At 43.8% G+C, this 19,894-nt stretch overlaps 1 protein-coding gene across 1 annotated transcript in view; it reads right to left on the bottom strand.

Moving 5' to 3' along the window:
- Positions 1 to 1,370: 1,370 nt before the first annotated feature.
- The window catches only part of CACNG2 (calcium voltage-gated channel auxiliary subunit gamma 2), a 20,024-nt gene continuing 1,500 nt past the window's right edge, over positions 1,371 to 19,894 (bottom strand). The window contains exons 2-5 of the mRNA XM_044441062.1: positions 17,426 to 17,509; positions 9,089 to 9,154; positions 2,802 to 2,827; positions 1,371 to 1,934 (exon numbers count right to left, since the gene is read on the bottom strand). Coding sequence (XP_044296997.1) covers positions 1,371 to 1,934; positions 2,802 to 2,827; positions 9,089 to 9,154; positions 17,426 to 17,509 — 740 coding nt within the window. The remainder of the gene's footprint in view (positions 1,935 to 2,801; positions 2,828 to 9,088; positions 9,155 to 17,425; positions 17,510 to 19,894) is intronic.

Below are 19,894 nucleotides of genomic sequence, written 5' to 3'. Positions count from 1 at the left end.
CAAAGTAGGAATGGGATCTGAACCTTTCTCAGTGCGTTGGATGCAGATGAGAGGAATGTCGGTAAATCTGGCGAGACTTAGCCATGAAGCAGAAGAGCTAGCTGTGTAAATGAACTGACATCAGTGGGCAAGTAGCAGCCATTTTGCCTGTCAGCTTTTGTTTTTTAAGCCTGGGGTGAGTGCAGGGGGACAGCATATTTGCCTGTCCATGTAGGGATGTGAGCAGAAGTCTCCATGGCAACATCTAGTCCTTGTTCTGTATTCTGACCCCAGCAATAGCAGCATCTTTCTCTCCTTGGAAGAGATTATTTTCCCCTGGCCCAAAGTTTTCAGGTCTGAGGGAGAATGCTACCCACTCCAACCAGCTGGCCAAGTTTTAGGTGGCTTTTAAAAGTTGCTGTTGTTGAATGGACTCAATTTCCAGTTGCTCTTTAGAAGCCTTTCAACCCCTAAGATTTTAGTTTTCACAGTTTTCAAGCTGGAAAAAAGATGAAAAGAAAAATACTATCTGGCTTTCTTGCAAGTAAATCCACTTATTATATTTACATTTATTTATAGTTGGTTTTCTTTTATTAAAAAATTGCCACTTTTTATGAAGCTTTTTAATATTTTTTTGCAATGTCACTGTTAACCCCAGGGCGGTCACAGGCTGGTGAGGTTGAGCCTGATCAGCCTTAACTTCCTGAGCCCTGGAGATCAGCAAATCAGCATTAACCCCTCAGATACCCAAGGACAGGAAGGTTAAGCCTTGTGGGCTGATAAGAACATGTTGAATCACTAGTCACTCTACTGGGGTTCAGTAAGTTGAGGCAGGCTCTAATGCATGTACAATCAAAGGCATCCACAAGGACAGCCAAGTCACTGCATTTTATTTCCACTAGAAATCCTCAGGAACCTGCAAGTCCACAGTGGGTTAAAAGTGAAAAGAAAACAAGGTTAAAAAAATTAAAGAGTACCCCACCCCCCAAAAAATCCAAAGAGCTGCCTCCTTCTCTTTCCTCTTGTTTTTAATTTTTTTTGTTGTTTCTTGGTTCCTTTTTTAAATCTGTTTTTATTAAATGTTAAAATAATGGTACATGGGAAATCATGCATTTTCTTTTAAATTTATTTTCTATTTTTTCTATTTTTAAATTTCTTTCTCTTGATTTTTTTAAAGTTTTTTTTCCTTTTTTCTTTTTTTTGAACTTTTTGTTGTTTCTTTTGGATGCTTCACTTAAGTTTGTTTTTGTTTTTTGTTTTTTGCTTTTGGAAGGTTTCCCCATGGTTGCTTTCTCTCTCCCCCCCGCCCTCCCCCACTGCTCCCTCCCATCCTGCACCCAGCGCCCACTCCCACCTTCCCTGTCCCCCATTTTCAGCCCCTCTCGATGGCTTCATACGGGGGTGGTCCGGCGGTTGGCTGTGTTAGTGTGGATGGAGTCCTTGTTTTCTTTCTGGATACAGTTGTGGACCTGGAGGAAGCTGTTATCCCTGTCTGAATTGTAGGTGGCGGTGGGAGTGGTGGCAGCCTTCAGGGGGTCCCTGGTCAGGGTATACATCGAGATCTCCGTTGATGGGAGGGTGTTGAACCCTTTGATCCCGACGGGAGAGGCATCCCTGGAGTGTGAAGGCTCAGTGGAACGGGAACTGGAGCGACTGCGTCTCTGATAGCGGTAGCGATAGCTGGGTATGCGGGTGATGGCAGAGGACTGGAGGTAGTCCGTGGCGTGGGCGCTGGCACGCAGCTGTTTGTGCCGGTCAATAAACATGTGTACGGCCAGCACTCCCACCATCTCGGCTATAATGAAGGACAGGGCCCCAAAGTAGAAGGACCAGCCATAAGAGTAACTGTTCTTCTTGGAGTCGCTTTTTGAGGGGTCTCCAGCATTGGCTGATATGTACACAATGATGCCAATTATATTACTCAAACCTGTGGACAAAGGGCAGGAGAGAAGAAACTGTTAGCCTGTTTCCCCTAATATGCTGTATAAAATCTTAAAAGACCTCACAGACTCTGATGCATTGCTATATGCAGATATTTTGGGCCAAACCTAGTTCCCTGTAAAGGCAAATTCACATTTTTAAAACCATGGTAGTTGTAGTGTGGAGCCACCCCCAGAGGGCACTTTTGTGGCATATCGGATATTCCAAATACTGCAACACATGACCAGGTCAAGATGCTACCTCCTGACTCCATTTTCTGCAGGGTGGTGAGATCAGATCCTAAAGTCCTGCCCATATTCAATGGACGTGGAGTTCTACTTTCCACCCCCTCAGACTCATGTGTTGAACATCTGTAAAGAGGCACTCATGAATAAGTACATGGATGACTGAAGGCATTCACACATTTGATTGAAGTTGTTGAGTTGTTCTTGCGGGCTTCTTGTTAATCCTGCTTGAATCCCTTTGTGCATATAATGCATGAAAGAGGAAACATTCCCAATGCGTGGGTTCACATATCAGACTAACCTACGCTGTGAATAACCAATGCTGGTTGGCTGTTCACAGAACAACCCACAGTGTGCCCAACTGATGACTGAGCTCACCATGGGTTGTCACCCATTCTTTCTCCCTTGACCCTCTTGTTGGTATCTCAGGGGACCAGATGGTTAAAGCCGCCTTGTTTCTTCTCCCCATCATCATCCTGAGTCCTTTTCCACTTGCCACAGTTTTCTCCTCTTTATTTTCCTCTTTTAAATTTTGGAGATTGTCTTGCTAAGCAGCTCATTTCTTGCTTTCCACAATCCACCAGATGGGATTGATCTTGTGGGGTTGGACTTGTACAGCACTGTGCTCTTGTAGGAGTCCAACATGGGAAGCCTCACCTGGGCAATGTCTTGGTAGGTGTCGGCTGTCAAAGTGCAGCAGGCAATAACATGGGCTCACTCAGAGAAACGGCAAATGGTCCATCTTCTACTTTGAGTTTTTTGATTCTACATGCGTGAGTAAGTGGAAAAGCGAGAGTCACCTATTTATATCACAGAGCCTTGAAAATTCAGGTTTACCTTTTAAAATTAGATTTTTGACAAGTCTAATCAAGACTTTTGGGACATGGATATATGCATTATACATGCACTTGTCAAAAAAGCCTGGGTAGCCCTCTCAAAACCCCTATTTTAAAAGGAAGCCTGACTTTTGACAGCTAATTGTCAAAGAGGTGGCTTGCACTTTTCCACCTTCCTGAGCAGCTAGGGTCTTGGGAAAGCATGGAGATGTGCAAAGGCCCTGAGAAGAGTCAGGTCCAACCAAGACATCTAGAGGATCTTGCAGGGAAGAGGGTGACCTACTAGCCATCTCCCTTTCCCTTTGTCAGGAAAAAGCAAAGTAATAATAATAATAATTGCAGTCTCTTTGGCTCAGTGCATGCAGCACTTTAGGAGGTACCTCCCAGGACATTGCTCAGGTAATACTTCCCATTTTGAACTCCTGCAATTGCACAGCTCTTTACTTGCAGAAGTCCGACTAATTAAAGAATGAAAAATATGCGAATTTCTTGCACTTAAAAAATGAAAGGAAAGGTGGTGAACCAGGGACAGCTCCTCTAATGTTCCACATCGGCACTTCGGAGGGGCTGTCACTGTCTGTGCACTTGGAGATCATAAGCAGAAATCTCCAGGAAAAAAAAAAAAGAGGGAAAGGGGGAAAAGCTGCAGTGAGTGAAATAAGGGTTAATAATTGTGATGGGGGATATTGAGCCAATGACAATTGTTCTTCCATGCTGCTTAGGCTTCAGTGGGGCAGCTGTCACTGGTGGTGGTCCAGGCAAGCTCAGCAAGAGCAGCAAATAGTTGTTTGCCTCCCACAGCTCATGATGGGGTTGGTTGCTCAAGTTTGGACAATGTAGCAACTCATCATGGGTTCAACAACCTCCAAAACAAGCCATGGATTATCAGGTGGCTTATTGCTGTCAAACAAGCTACCCTGCAGTAGGTCGTCTAGTTCATACAAGCTACAGCCTGCTATGGCTTGTCATCCATCATGGATTCTTGTGTCTTGTGAACCTAGTCACTGAATGCTGGCCAGTTACCACACAAAGAAGGACAACTTATGTTGGGTTTATCATTTTAGGAGGGTGTCTTAAGAACTTACAAACAGCTATACTAGATCAGACCATTACAATTCTAGACACATTATTTAGCAATCAGCAAGCAAGCAAAGAAAGTAACAAACCTGTTTACATTGTATTATTGTGTTAGACTAGCATGACTACTCTCTGGGCACTACTAAAAACCCCCAAACCATTCCAGGCTGTCCTAATATTAGGCAGAGTGAAGCAGTTGCCTCAGGTGGCCAATGCAGGGTGGTGGCAAGAAGGTGTTGGAGGAGAGGGCTGTGTGTCCTGTGCCTTTAGGCGTGGTGAATGAAGGGGGCTGTCCCGTCACTAGTCTTTAAGAAAGATACAATTGCCAGTCCAGTCAGCTTTTGAATACGGAATGGGAGTAAGCACCATCTTGCTCTTCAGCTCAGGCTTTAAAGCATCTTGCATCAGTAGGAATCAAGACTGGGTATACAACTTCAGCTAAAATTCAAATTAGGTGGATTTCATTCCCTTAACTAAGGCTGCGAATCTTCTCCAAAAGCTGATTTCCACTAGTAGTTTCCAGTCACTTCTTTCTTGGCTCCTTAGGTGCGGTTGTATTACTGTTCCCACCCTCTTCTCCCACCAGCTAGGAAGTCATAGTATCTAATTGCACATTTTTCAGAATTTAAGTGTTAAAATGTGCTTTCTTCCTTGGAGGTCAGTGGGCACTGAAGACCTCTTGATGTTTTACAGCATACAAGATGCCCTCCATTTTGATCTAATGCAGCAAGTCTAACTCCAGGAAAATACTGCAGGCTATGGATATGGCTGTTAATCCTAATACATTGCAGAACTCTGGGACCAGTTCAGCAAACTGCTACAGAACTGTTTTATCTTGAGACATTGTTTTTTAAACCTTGCATTCCACTTTCAATAAACTAATCATATTTTAAATAGGTGAATAAAAGCTGCTGTTTCTTCCAGGGGCCAGATTTTCAATATCCTTGAATGGCTATTACTTTCTGGTACCATGTTGATGGGTATTTCCAATTCTACAGCTCATCATTGTTTTGCAACAAATGTGTGTGAGAAACCAGTATAGCATTCAGTATAGTAGTGTGAATTCTGTTACAGCTAGTAGTGGCGGTCAATGGAGAAGACAATAATGCTAGGGAAAGTTGAAAGCAAAAGAAGAGGACCAAACCGGAGATGGATCGATTCCATAAAGGAAACCACAGCCCTGAGTGTACAACAGTGGGGCTGAGCTGTCCAGCACAGGATACTTGGAGGACATCAATCCATAGATTGACATAAGTCAGAGGTGACTTAACAACATGTAACAACAACAACAGTAAATGGTGGATAGTAGAAACATAGTTATTGGTCCCAACTCCTTCCTAACAGCCACAGGCATTTCTAAATGATGTTGTTTTTATATCAGCACTTCTAAGAGATGTAGAGGGGTACATAAAGGGGAAAAGGGCCCTTTCCACTTCTGTGCAGTTCTAATGCAATTTCCAACTATCCTGTAGTATGTGAGATAGGGAGGGACTTCACAAGCTCTTTCTCTTGAGCAGATATCCCTGAACACACTGGGGAGAGCTGGTTCAGTGTGTGCTCCATCCTGAGCCATGTCCTGACAAGGACATTATTTTTGGACTTTGTTTTGGGAAAGTAAATAAGGTAGTAACTTACCCACAAGGTCTTGGTGACCTAGCCTACCAACCTACCATGGTTTCTGGGCATGCCTCCTACTCTACAGAGGGCAGCCCTCAGTGTGAAGGTGACCACTGCCTGAAGGGCTTTCCAGTCCAAGTCCAGTTCAGACATAAAGAGCCATAGAAAGAAAGAGTAGATCCCTTGACACTGTCCATCCACAGTGAGTTCCTGGATGACAGACCAATCAGGCATGCAGGTCACCTGGTCCCAGTTTTCCCCACTGTGGTGAAATGTCTTATAAGTCTGTTTAAATTGGGGGTCTCGAACTCAACTTCCCTGGGGGCTGCTGGAAGTAGAGTCTGGGTGAGCTGGGCCGCATCAAGTCTTCCACCATCGCGGTGGTGGTGGGCCGCTCATCCCACGGCCGGCCCGGGCGCCGCCGGCGCTTTGAAGGCCACAGGGCCCCTCCCCTGTGCCCCACCCATCCCGGCAATTGGCCCGTGGGCCGCGAGTTTGAGACCCCTGATTTAAATTATAGTATTCTTTTCTAAATTAGAACCTGTGCTTATAAATTACCCTGTGCATATATTCTGAAAATCTGTGTCCTCTGTTTTGGCAATGCATAAATGGCCACTTAGCCTTCCTCAAGTGTGGAATGGGGACAGGGCTGTGTAATATTTATACTTGTGATTGACAGGCACTACAAGACCTCTGGTTTGTCAAGCCAGCAATGCTAAATACTGAAAGCCTGGCCTTCCGCCAATGGAGCAACATCTTCTGTCTGCTGCAGTTCAGAGCAGTTTTTAGCTCAAACTCCCAGGCCTGCGTAGACTCATGGGCATCGGTATCCCTTACCCAATTCCAGCATTGACCATTTTGAGATCTTGCAGGGATCAGAGGCACCGAAGAAGTACTTTTGATCCAAAGAAAATCCCATCCAAGGGTATTAGTATAAACAAGCCAATATGAAAGTAGGAACAAACTTTAATTAAAGGGTTGAGAATTAAAAATTAGGAAAATCCTCCTTTATTTTATGATTGTGATCACTAGAGTAGTATATGCAATGCATGGGAGAAAGAAAAATCCCAAGAATTAGAGAGTGGTATAAAGAAGTGGAAATGTTGTATAAGTCAGCTGTTTTGTTCATTGTTGTTGCTAATGTACAGCTCATTTTTCCTTTTGAAAAAAAATTCAAATTCAGTAAAATGTATTGAAATAATTACAGTAATAATAGTGAAAGCAAGGAAGAATGGACAGGTACTTAATCCCACAAATATTCACATCTATTCCTCACTGACTACAGAACCCCACAACCCTTGCTGGATTGGACCAAGGGACCATCTTATCCAGTGTTCTGTTTAGAACAGCAGTAAGCCAGATGTTTTTGGAAGTCGATAGGCATGTTGTGAAGGCAACAACCTTCCCCTGTTATATAAAGTGACCCAATTTGTATGATCACCATGGTGGCCTTTTAAAACTGTGACTTGGGTTGATGCCATTTGACTAACGACCTGCCTGGATGCAGCTTGTTTTCTTCCAACCCAGGGCTATGGCTTGTTTGAGTGAGCGAACCTTCAATCACCCAATAATGGGCCATGGGTTGTTTGAAAGTTGTTTTCCCCTCAAACAAGACAGGCCATTTGGGTTGGATGACGTGACAGGTTGTGCTTGGGTGGGTAAGAAGCAAATGGCACCCAACATGCACCATCGCTGAAACAAGTGTATGTGTATGTGTAATATTACAGGCATTCTGCAAAAAATAATCCACTTTCATCATTGGATGCCATTATGGACAATACAATAATTATAAGCAACAGGTAAAAGCCACAGACAGTAGAATAGATCACTGAAAAAGAGGCCTACATACATACTGCAACATTTTCAGAGGGAGTTATCATAGCTCAAAAGGGGTTGCAAAGCTGGATTTTGGTGTTTTTGCATGACGCTGACATTAGATGAAACTCCAGACCTTGACTCTTTGGCACCCTTGTCAAATTTGCACCACTTCTGCAATTATGGGTTTGCATGATCAATTGTTCCTCCATAAAACATGATAACTACATTCTTGCTCCCTGAAAACTAGCACTTCAAGGACAAGAAAAGGCCAGATCTGTTTTCCCTGGGATCTCACCTATAAGCTGAAGTGGTACCCCACAGATGCTAGTTTACTGCTTCGGTGGGAATCGGGCTTGAGATGCCAAAAATGATTTTCTTGCTTTCTTGAGTTGCTCTTTCCTCCACTTTGCAATGGTGTATAAATAATGAAAAGCCCTTTCTTTCTTTCCTTCTTTCCTCCTTCCTTCCTTCCTTCCTTCCTTCCTTCCTTCCTTCCTTCCTTCCTCTTCCTGTATTTTGATACCATCTTCGTTTTCTGTGAGTGATAGAATGCCCTTATTGCCAGCAAATTTGTGGCTGTGAGGAAGGAAGGAAACTTCCCTGGGTTTAGGAAGCAGCCCAGCTTCTTCGCTATATTCCGGATGCAGCACTTGTCTATGTAGCCCCAGCTCCTCTGCCCTAGTGCCCAGTCCAGGAAGGAGCTGATGAAGAGAGGAGACTTTTTGCTGTTCCTTCTACACAGCCACAGAGATGGATATAATTCTCTGCCAAACAACTGGCAAAGAAGGGCTGCTATTTTCAATATTTGTGAAACCTTGTTGTAAGCTAGTCTTCTCTGAAGCTTGAGCAGTCTTGTACTGCCATGGCCATGCTAGATGTGACAGCCAAGATCCATTTGTTTAAACTTGGGTATGCCCCTATCACGTCTCAAATGAGGTTCTTATTTTTAGAGCAAAAGAAGCATGCAGGGTAAAGTGTGCTAATTTCTTTACCTTGCCTTTGGTTTATTTATAACAGTTATATACCATGCCTCCTTAAACTTTGTTGTCTCCCAGCCTTTTTTATCCTAAGAACCCCAGTGCTGGAATGGAGCATGGTTGTCAAAGAGTACCTATACAGGCAGGGCTCCAGGGGCAGGCAGGTGGTAAGAGCAGAACGAGGTCAGCTACCTTCATCCACATACTCACTTGCTTTAAAGGTGGGACCTTGTACTCTCAGTTCTACACATTTGGACCTGAGCTTAAATATATGGACCATCTACGGTCATGTGTAGCTAAACCCTCCTTTAGAGGAGGCTGTAGTCCCAAAATATGGAAGAGAGGTGTGCATTCTCTCTCTCACTCATTCTGTATGTTTCTTGCTCTGGTTCAAAGATTTGTTCCTTCATCTAAAGTAAACGGATTCATACTCGGAAATAAGGTGTTGTGTCACTGCAGCCGTGCAGGCATTTGCATGTCCTTCTTCCTCTCCCCCTTGGCTCCCCCCTCGCTCTGGCAGCTGGCTGTTCTCTTGACCTCCCCACACATGATGCCTGCCCCTCACTTGTGATTTTCGTTCTCCGCAGAGGGGCACCCCACTCATCCCTCAGCCCTTTACCTGCAGACACGAAGAAGATGCCGGCACTAAGGATGATGTTATGCCGGGTTTTGTAGAACTCGCTGGCTGCAATGCAGAGTCCACCCATGAAAAGCAGAATCACACTCAGGATCGGAAAAATACTAGAGGCCCTTACAGCCCCTGTAAGCAAAGAAAGGAGGGCAGGGAGGAGGAGAGGAAGGGGGAATAGCAGCATGCATATGAGGCATGGGGAAAGGGGCAGAGAAGATGAGACATGCGAGGGGAATGGAGAATGGAGATTGGAGGGAGGGTGAGCATTGCAGCAAGCGGGAACAAAATAGGCAGAGCAAAGAAGCAAAGGAATTGGAAGGCCAGTGACAAAGGAGACAGAAGGAGGAGAGAGAAACAGAGTGTCAACAGAAGAAGAGAGCTGTTACAAATGAACTGTCAACATACTGGATATCAGAAATGAGCAGTGCACTTAGGGCTGCAGACCAGTCAAATGGCATCTGGTAGCAGAAGTTTACCTGGGTCCTTTATGCAAGCAGAAAACCCAAAGGCATGTCCCTCTGATCAAACAGAAAGCAACATCTAAGGCCAAGAAACCACCATCCGTGCGATGTAGTTACTCAGCACAGAGGTGACAAGTGCAATCAGGAGAAGTGTCGAGAAAACAAACAGATATTTAGCAGAAGTGGATGTGGAGAACTCTCCAGGGGGAACCAGAAGATAAATCCTTGCTCACATGTGTGTGTGCATGCAAGGAGGCGCACACATATGGAAGACACATATGCATAGCTCACAATGTTGTATGGGCCTGCTCTCATTCACCCCCATCCTACATACTCCAGCCAGCAGATGGCAGACACATGCACACACATAAACCGTGCACGCGCACACACACTCACTCACAAGTGCACAAACAGATAAGTACATGTAATGTATTTTAGGAAATGTGGAATATGGGCAGTTCTGAACAGTGCAATGCCTACAGCAAATACGGAAAGTGTGGGTGTCGCCCACACTCATGCCCCTTTTCCTCTCCCCCTTTGCCCTTCTAATTGGGTAATGCAAGATAAATGTATTCATGTTCATGACAATCATATTTGCATGTTTGCTATCAGAAACTTTGGGGTTCATGTTTCCAACATCAATCAACACGTGCAGCAGCATTTAGGTGTTAATTTTGTCCTCAAAAACACTAATGTGGATTAGAATGATGAGCTCACAAATAAATGCACATTGAAAACACAGAGAAAATTCATGCATTCACCAATTTTTGGTCACCTTGACTATTTGAAAAAATAAGATAACTATATAAATACGTGTTAAGGCACAACTATTCAGTGTTAAATTATTGTTTTGAACATCTCCACATATATGTGTGTGGATATAAAATTAGTAATAACTCCCTTTTCTACCTAAGAAGGAAAGCCTTCCAGGGTGTTTTATGTACTTCTAATTTACTGGAGGAGCTTTCTGTCAAGACTCTCCAAGTCTTTCTGCTTCCCAGGTGCTCCATCCCAAATTTTGCTAATTCACAGGAGCATATTTCATGATGCAGTAGCAGGACAGGTGTCATGATGCAGAAGCTCATGGGATATACTTTAGTAAAAGTTAGCAGCAGTTTCTTTCTTGGTAGGGCTATGTGATTCTGAGCCATTTGGCACGTTCATTCACATTGACTTAATGGACAACTCCATTGCTGTGTATAGTTAGGACTTTACCTGGCAAGGGGGATGTGGGCGCTGGCTGACATGCACACCACATTTGAGAACTGCACAGACATTTGTGCCTGCGTTGTGTTGCTGCCTGGGCTCCACTGGATGCAACTTGTGATGTGGACATGCGAGACCACAAAGGTGTGACTAGTTGTATGTGACAGGAATTGGATCGTGGCCAATGCCTACCTTAGGAATTGTACCTCTACCAGGGATGAATATGGCATGGAATGGATGGGCCTGAGGTACTGCACCAAATAGTATGTGAGCCCTAGAAATGTATATCATTCGTTATAATTGGGGCTGATGTTGATTTAGATGGCAGTTGATTTGACATCTCTACAAGGAGAGGTTTGGGAGTGGGAGCATACACTGACAGAAATTGGTCAAATGGCGAATGAAGAAAGTCACAGCACAAATCCTAATGCAAGGCATTGTGACTTAAGCAAATATAAGAAAACAGTTATATTTTGAAACTATGCAACATATCCCAATGTGTTTTGAGTCACGCCAGCTCTTCATCAGGGGAGCATTTATTTGTTTTAAAATTTCATTTTACCTTCTCCATGTGGAGCTTGATAACTTCTGTTTCCTTCAGGAAATTGGCATTACACAGTTTTTCATGGAGAGCGTAAAGGGAGATTTTTTTAAAAAATGAAGTAACTGGTCCCCTGCTGAAGAGCTGATATAGCTTAAAATGTGCTGACAGCTTTTGGAAAGTTTGCATTTTGAAATATTTCCTGGTCTTGCTTGAATCATGCTATGCCTATTTCAAGGTGTGGACTGGGTGCTATATGCTAAACCAAACACCATCTAAAATATACAGAACAACCCAATTATACTTGCATTATAGTGTTTGCTTTGTGCTGGACAAGCTTTGGTTCTGCCCTCTCTATCTTTTCCACCCCCTTTCCTTTCTTTTGACTCTTTTGTTGATGTTGTTTCCAAGTACAAAAGGTGACCATAAAACAAGCAATTCTGTTTTTCACCTGATTAGCCAGGTGTTTGGTTATTTTGCTCAAGAATGCATGAATTTTATGTGAATGTATTCTTTGCATGTTTGCAGAAAATACAAATAAAGGAGGAAAAGAGGGGTGGAGAAGAACCAATTCCTCAGTTAGAAGGGATGCATAAATCTTGGGTACACTTCTGTACATTCCTTATAGCTTACAACACCACTACTAAAATGCATGTATTCTGGTTGCTGTGGAAAATATTGAAATGATGCTGTGCCAGTCCAGAGGATTTAAAATCTGTATTAGATGGACAAGACAAGCATCTCTTGTCTTTTCCTGTTTTCTGGCCATGTTTCAGAGACGGTGCTATTCTACACTAATGACTTCTGGAAAGCACTAATGAGATTTAACAGTGGGGAATGTCAGCAAATGCCAAGAGATGCTCACCATCAGAGGATGCCCTACATACTGTGGGACCTTTTTGATACCTTTGTTACATGTACCTCCATTTATTTCTTCTCATATGCTTTTAATTAGCCAATGCAAAAGCAAGAAAGAGTCTTGCACCCAGCATTTGGGGGGGGGGGGGGTTCTGGGCCAAGTTTGGCTTGGAATGACTATTGTTCATTTATATTACATAAAAGCAAACCTATTGATGCAAATTAAGCTCACTTTGCATGATTCCTTGCTATTACAGAGTGTGGATTCAATCATAATCCTGCACATTTGTAGGGCCCTTCTCATATATAAGTTCTTCCTTTTGGCTCAAATAACCCATGGTATCTTAATTTAAACTTCAAATAATCCAAGATGGCTGGTTTTGCATGACCTGGCATCCACACCCCCAATCATCCTGTCTGGGGTGATGCTTGTCAAAATGTTACCCAGATAGTTCCACAGCTCATCTTGGGATAAACAACAAGCAATGAGTCGTGTGAACTAGGCTGCTGTGTGTCTATTTCACAAGCAAGGCTGTATGCTGGCTGACTGCCTTGTTATAAGGCTATAGAAAACTATTAGCAACGTGCAGGAATTATTAGATCACCATGGTCCCTTGTACAGTTGGCTGTGTTGAAAAAAAGCTTCATACAAAATATGGTGGCAAGAGTGGCAGCAAATGACCATAACTGGTGTTATGAGCATACGGTACCAGTGTTGTTCCATCTTTATGGAATCCTGGTTCATTCCCATCCTCAATTCAAGGAAGTTTTATCCTATAAACTCTTATATGGGTCTCTCTCTGTGTGTGAACTGTCTAGGGATGATTGTTTGTTTTCTTGTGGTTCCACCCATGCCATGAAAGCATCAATAGAGGGCCTGTTGGTCAGGTTTCTATCTTAAGGGGCTTCTACTTCTGTCAAACAGTTTAAATCTTTTAGAGATTGCTACTTGTTCTGTTTTAATCTCTGCTGCTTGAAATTGATTTTTTGGTGCCGCTTTGGATGTGCATTGTATTGGATTTTTATTTGTGTTCTATCTGTATTTATGTAAGTTGCCCTGAGAACAAATTGCTATAAATAAACAATAGGTGACCTCTCTGGAATATCTGGCACTTGGGGGGAAAAGCACCCATACCTGGTTTTCCAGCCTGTGCCAAACCTGGTTTGGCTTGAGTGAAAGGAATGGAAGGGAAGCTCGGCACATGAGATCCAGTTTGATTTGCAGCAATTAGCAGATGACAACATTTAGTTCTGCCCCCACACCCCACATATATTCAGCTAAGTTCTGTATCTCAAATTCTGTTAAGACACAGGATCTTTAAAATGTGCCTCAGTTGACTTATATGCCCAACACTTAAGTAACCCCCCACTCCACTCCAGGAAGTGGATTGGAGCTCTTAGCTAGTTTCAATGAAATATTGCCTGACTGATTGGTAACCAGTTAATCGCGGCAGCCTTTTACAGGTTGATAGGCTTACTCAACAAAAATGCTTCAGTGCTCTTTTACCTCATCCTAAACTAATGCAGAGATCTTAGAAACAGAACAAACTAGGCTTGCTGCCCCGTTATTAGAAATCCTGCTAGTAAGAAGGCTTTCTACAGCCTAAGCTGTAACTGCAAATAAGTAATAAATTGGGACCCACAGAGGTTCCCAATTCTGGCTTTACAAATAGATGATATCTAAAGAATCCTACATCCCTGTTCTAATGATTCCACATGTTTACTGAATTCCAACAAAGCCATTGTGGTGTAATGTCAAGCTGGAGAAATGCCTTTTCAAATGCTCATTTAGCCATGAAGCACATAAGGTGATCCTGGGCCAGCTATTACCCCTCAGTCTACTTTATTGGGTTGTTGTGAGGATAAATCAAAGGTGAAATGATGTACACTGCCTTGAGTGACTGGAAGGAAAGCTAGTATATAAATACAATAAATAAGCATAGCTTGAGACTACACATACAGCCCTGCGTTCAAGGCACATGCTTCTTATGACTTCTAGTAAGTTGCTTTCTGATATCAAATCCCTACCAGTCTTCTTTGCTGTGGCCGCCCATTCGTGGCACTCCCTCCCCATGTGGTTGGCCCTGACATTGCAATCCTGTCACTGTTTGCCTGGGCATTTTAGTTGCGTTTTCTGCTATGTTTTGTCACCTTTGAGTGAATTTTGTACTGCATTTTATGATGACATGAACATTTTTGGCTTTCAGTACTGGGTACACTGGAACAATATCTTTTATTGAAGAGCAATCTAAAAATCTTCACTGAAGAAGAGCAACTAGTTGCCAAATGTCCATCTGCACACTTCTTTGAATGTGCAGCTGTATCAGGATTGCTCAGGCAATACCAATACCGTATTTATCTCAGCATTCTTCACTGCAAGGCTCGAGGGCCAGGGTGGCTCCCAGTCATGCATCTCTCTCTCTCTCTCTCTCTCTCTCTCTCTCTCTCATTTCAGTAGCTGCTAACTCTAGGCAGGACTCTCTAATATTCCCTTGCTTGTTTCAGCAGTGGTCCAATTGTTGTGCTCTGGGCCACCAGAGAAGCCTTTGGGGATGGGGAGTTAGGAGACCTGCCCCTTAACAGCTGTACAGTGGCTGTGAGTTGGGATGGAGGAGAGGAGGAGCTGTGGTGGAGCTCAAGAGACAAAGAGTGATGGGACTGGCTGGCTGCAGGGATGCACTCTGCAGCTGCTGGAGGGGAATGGAAAAGGGAATGTGCCGGTGTGTGAGAGAGAACAATGTCGGCCTGTGCAAGGAGTGGCCCTTGCAGTGGTGACTGGAGCCAAAGTAGCTCCTTCCAGAAAGACAGTATTACATCTCAGTCCCAGTTTTCCTTTAAGCAGCTCCACTGGGTAGAAAAAAGTATTTGCTGGACCATCCCAGATTCTAGTGGCTGAGTGGGGATTTGAATCCAGCTCTTCCTATTTTCCTCAAATTTAGCATTCTACCTACTGCAGTGAACTGCTTCTTATAACTCCTCTGTTCAACTCTCTCTCTCTCTCTCTCTCTCTCTCTCTCTCTCTCTCTCTCTCTCTCAGAATATGCAAAGCCATCTTTACTCTTCAAAAATATAAGAAGAAATGTGCTGGATCAGATGAAAGGCCTTTCTAGTCCAGCTTTTATTTTCTTAGGGGCCAATCTGTAGGTGCTGTTGTACTCATGTGCTGCTTGTGAGCTTGCCATTGCAATCTGGAAGTTTCCTCACCTAACCCTGAAGTCTCCGACCTGTATCCCCATTATGCACTCCATGGTGAAAGTAAAGACAGGAGGAGGGTATTGTAATGTTTGCATTAATTTGGATTGCATTACCAATTATACTCTCAAAAAGCAAAAGATGTTTCATGTGGCCATTCTTAAGGTTAAATAATAGATTTAAAGTAGATTTAGATTTATAGCTTATGTTAGTCCTACTTAGAGTAGGTCCACTGAAATGAGTGAGGCTTAATTATGACTAAATTAAATCCTGTTCATTTCAATGGGCCTGCTCTAAGCAGGAATAACATCGGAAAGAATCCTTATTATTTCTGACTCTTCTGGCAGAAAACTCTTGCAAAGTTTGCTTGCAGGACCTTAGCTCTCCAGCACCTCAGGCATACCTACTTTTTATAGAAAATCCCTTCTTTATCTTAGCTGCTGAGATGCTGCAATGCTTACTGAACTCCCATGTGCCCAGATGGAAGGCAAAGTATTTTGCAGCACAGCTTAACTCCTTTGTGAATTTGTCAGCAAGTGCTGCATCCAGATGCCAGTGCCGTTCTCCCTGGTGTTTGGGGAGTGGTTGGTCACGGTGCTCTTGGTGACACCCCCCTCACTTGTGAACCTGCCTCCTCCTCGCTACTGCCTTTACTACTGATTCACTGGTCCTAATCCAGACTCCAGGCTTGCAGGATCTCTTGTTTTGAAGCTCACCAACTGGAGGCAGGTACAAAACAGTGGCTCAGGCAGGCGGATCCAAGGAACAGGGTGCCTCTGAGCATACACTCGACCTGAAAGTTGGTGATCAGCAGGCCCCGCAGCACTGCAGTGATGGCAGGGAATGCAAGACAGCTCCTTCTGCTTTCCCCTCAGTGTTTTGCTGCAAGGAGTGCTTTACCAGAGCGAGGCAGGGAGGAGAGCTGGCTCGGGAGATTTTCTGTGCCACAGCAGCAAGGCAGTCTCCAAGACCACCTCTCTGCCAGGCCTCACTGTGAACAGGCCCCCTCAGAACAAGGCGCTTGGCTCGGCTGGCTCTGTGGAGCCATGCCAGGCCCTCTCTTGCAGCACCCTTTGCCACTGCAGGGGGGAGGCTGCCCCGGCTCTGCAGAACAGCTGCGTGCCCACACCTCCGCGGGTGGATGTGCCCTGGTGGCAGCGGCTGCCACTCGAGAAGGCCAGACTGGCTGGGCTGCGTTCCTGCTGCGCACAGGAGCCCTTCACAGGGCCCACCTGCCCTATGCCTCACTTTGAGGCACCCAGCATGGAGGTGGAGGTGGCAGCACTGGCAGTCCAGGGTCAGGTGTGTGGGGACTTGGGCTGGGGGATGTGGCCTGCCTGATAGGAAGGCTGGTGCTGGGGATCAGCAAGCTCACGAGTTCCATCTCAGAGAAATGCACCCCGGTTTTCCTCCAAGCATTCTTTTGCAGCAACTAACCTGGGGGGACATTTTCCAGGCATTGCCATGGTTAGGCAACGGCAAGCCAGAAGTGCTTACTGATCTTCTTCAGACCAGCCAGAGGTCCACCAGGGGATCACAGGCTGGCTTCCGCTTGTGCCCGGAGTAATTCACACCACCAGCTGGAAGGAGAGCTGCTGACTAGGGTTTGTTTGGTGCTGACTAGCACTCGCCAGTGCAACACTCTAACCACTGCCACACTAGCTCTACTGTACAGGATAGCAGAAGTACCAGGGAGAAACAATGGGAAAACTGCCCATCCAACCAATTATTTAATGACACTGACTTGTGCAGTCTTGGGAGTGCAAAATATTTAACATAGGTATTCCTTTATTTTCTTAAACACACCTGTGTAATAGCCAATTTTAAAACCTGAAGGCATATGTGGAAGAGAAGCAGGAGAGGCAGGAAATTGAAGCTTTGGCAGAACTTTACATGGCAGGGACATGGGCAGCCCAAAAGGTGCTCCATTTGGCGTTTCACATTTTGCCTCATCCACTATGCCCATCCTTAAGGGAAGGAGCTTAATATAATGTCATCATCAGAGAACAAAGGGCGCTGGGTGTACACATGATAATCAGTCTGAAGGAAACGAAACTGCAAACTTACGGAGGAAATATTCTGCTGTGTCAGCTTCATATTCTGTGTCCTCGAGGAAGTGATCGATTTGCTTACACAGACCTTTGAAATTACCTACAATACAAGAGAGGAAACAACAAATGAGAACACCAGAAAACCGAGGCAACTCTTCTCCTTCTGTCCTCTCTGTTTTACTTTCGGAGGGGTCTTTCAAGACTGTTGCAGCATGTCATAAACACACGATTCATTTGTTGCAAGAAATCCAGCCACATTTACCCTGGCTAGCGCACTTCCCCCACATTCAGACTGTGCTATTCTGTGGTTGAGGTAATGCAGTTCTTTCCTCCTCCAACCACTCTAAGCAAGTGTTTGTATCGTCATAATGAATAGTGTATGGAAGGTGGTAATTACAGCAGTGTGACATTCCTGACTGGACAACGTCTGTGCTATTGCCATGCTGAGCCTGGGCCATTTTGGAAACATTCATTTAGCATCCCCTCTTTTGTTAAAAAGGTAATTTAAAGGGCCAATAATATGTATCTGTGGACCACAAATGAACCCATTTTAAAATAGAACATTAGTATAGAAATTAATTAATGTAGAAATGTCCCATATTTTAAAACATATGATCTATTTTTCCTACTCTCAGTCTCTCTCTCTCTCTCTCATTGTCTGTCTAGTTTTTTAAAGGCTGCAGATCATATCTTCAGTGCTGAAATACATTGTCACATTGCCTAAAGCAAAGCTGGTAGCAAAACTACAATTTCTTCTGTACATTATGTAGGATTGAGATATTGCCCCACAGAACCTAAGTCTGGGTAGAGCTACATGTAAGAATAAAATCATTTTTATTTTTGGCATCTGGAAAGATTCTAGGTAATGTGTGCCCTCTTCCATATCTATCCAAACACAGATTTATCCTTATGCAAAGTAAGGGTGGGTTTCTAGGCAAGTCTACATGGAAAAAACTCTTAAAGCTGGAAGCTGTAGGGCATTCTCTGTCTAAAAAAGCATATAATTACACCCTGAGCTTCAGTAATCTTCCGTCCACACCTGTTTAAGCATGTTTCTTGATAAACAGCATTCATTCATATACATAGAGAGGCACAGCTTATGTTCATATGCATGGCAATGAAAGATGTCCTACATTCAGACATCATGACACTTACTTAAACTGTGTGCATGACCAGAAAGAGGTTCTTCTGGAAATCTTTTGCAGTGTTCCACCATAGAATTTCAGATTCAAAAACTACATCATTTTCCACAATAGTAGTTATTATTACTATTAACTCAATAGCAGTTATTATTGAGACAGTATGTGATATACATAAATATACCCCAGTGTTTATAACTGCATGGTTGATGCAGGGACGCTGCAGTTTCTGCTCAGGGGCAACTGAGTGAGGCTGACATGTGCTGCCCCTGAGGACAATATCCGCATTCACTGCTCCCACCACTGCCATATATGATGGCTATTTTATCTGCGCAAGCAAATTAAATTCACCATGTGAGTGATGACAGCAGGAGGCTAAGGCAATAGCCAACAAAATGACAACAGCAGCAGCAAGTGTGAGACAGCAGGTGAGGTACCTGGGGAAAGCAAAGGGAAGAGCTCTATCCCGTATCAGATGATTATAAGGGACAATGGCTCCCAGAGCTGTATAAAGAGACATCTAAAGCAGCAAAACCTCCAAAACAAAAATGCCCAATACGGATACATAAGGATACCATTCCTGTTTGCAAATCATGTGAGCATGTCCCCTTTGCAGTGCTGGATGTGAATGTGAGCAGCAACACAATTCTTGGGAGATTTTGGCATGTTTCTGAACTTTCATTCTTGTTCAAAGGTGCATTTGTGCAAGCAAGCATTTCTGAAAATATGCACCTGTATAAGTGTGTACTTGTACAAATGCATATTTGTGCAAATTTCCCCCAATCTGCTTTCCCACTTCAGTCTATAGGAGAAAAATGTACATTTAATGTGCATATTTTTCAACTGGGTAAAATTGGGGGGTTTTGTTTGTTGTTATGTGCCATCAAGTCATCTCTGACTTATGGTGACCCTTTGAATGTATGCCCTCCAAATGTTTTGTCTTTCACAGCCTTGCTCAGCTGTTGTTAAATAGGAAAAAGCATGCGCTTCTAAAGATGCAGTTTTCCTAATCAAAAAGAACAAGATGTGCCTACTTGGGAACACAAATGAAGTAAAACCATCTTCAAGGAAGGATTTAGAGAACTGCAATGAGTTCATACGTTGCATATTTACCCTTCCATGGTATATACTTCAGGAAACAAAATGTCTCAAGCCACTTTCTCTCTTAAGAAATTGTCCAGTGGTGCAGGTAGGGCTGGACCTACAGCTGACATTTAAAACCCCAAAGCCCAAATCCCCTTCCCATGAACTCCTAGAAAATGACAGATGATGGAGCTCCCCCAGGCCTACATAGCATCCATTCTCTTTTCACACACACACACACACACACACACACACACACACAC

The sequence above is a fragment of the Varanus komodoensis genome, unplaced genomic scaffold (assembly GCF_004798865.1).
Source record: "Varanus komodoensis strain SLA01 unplaced genomic scaffold, ASM479886v1 scaffold39, whole genome shotgun sequence".
NCBI classification, from domain to species: Eukaryota; Metazoa; Chordata; class Lepidosauria; order Squamata; family Varanidae; genus Varanus; species Varanus komodoensis.
Note: the sequence above shows the minus strand (reverse complement) of the source record. Positions and strands in the feature narration are given on the sequence as shown.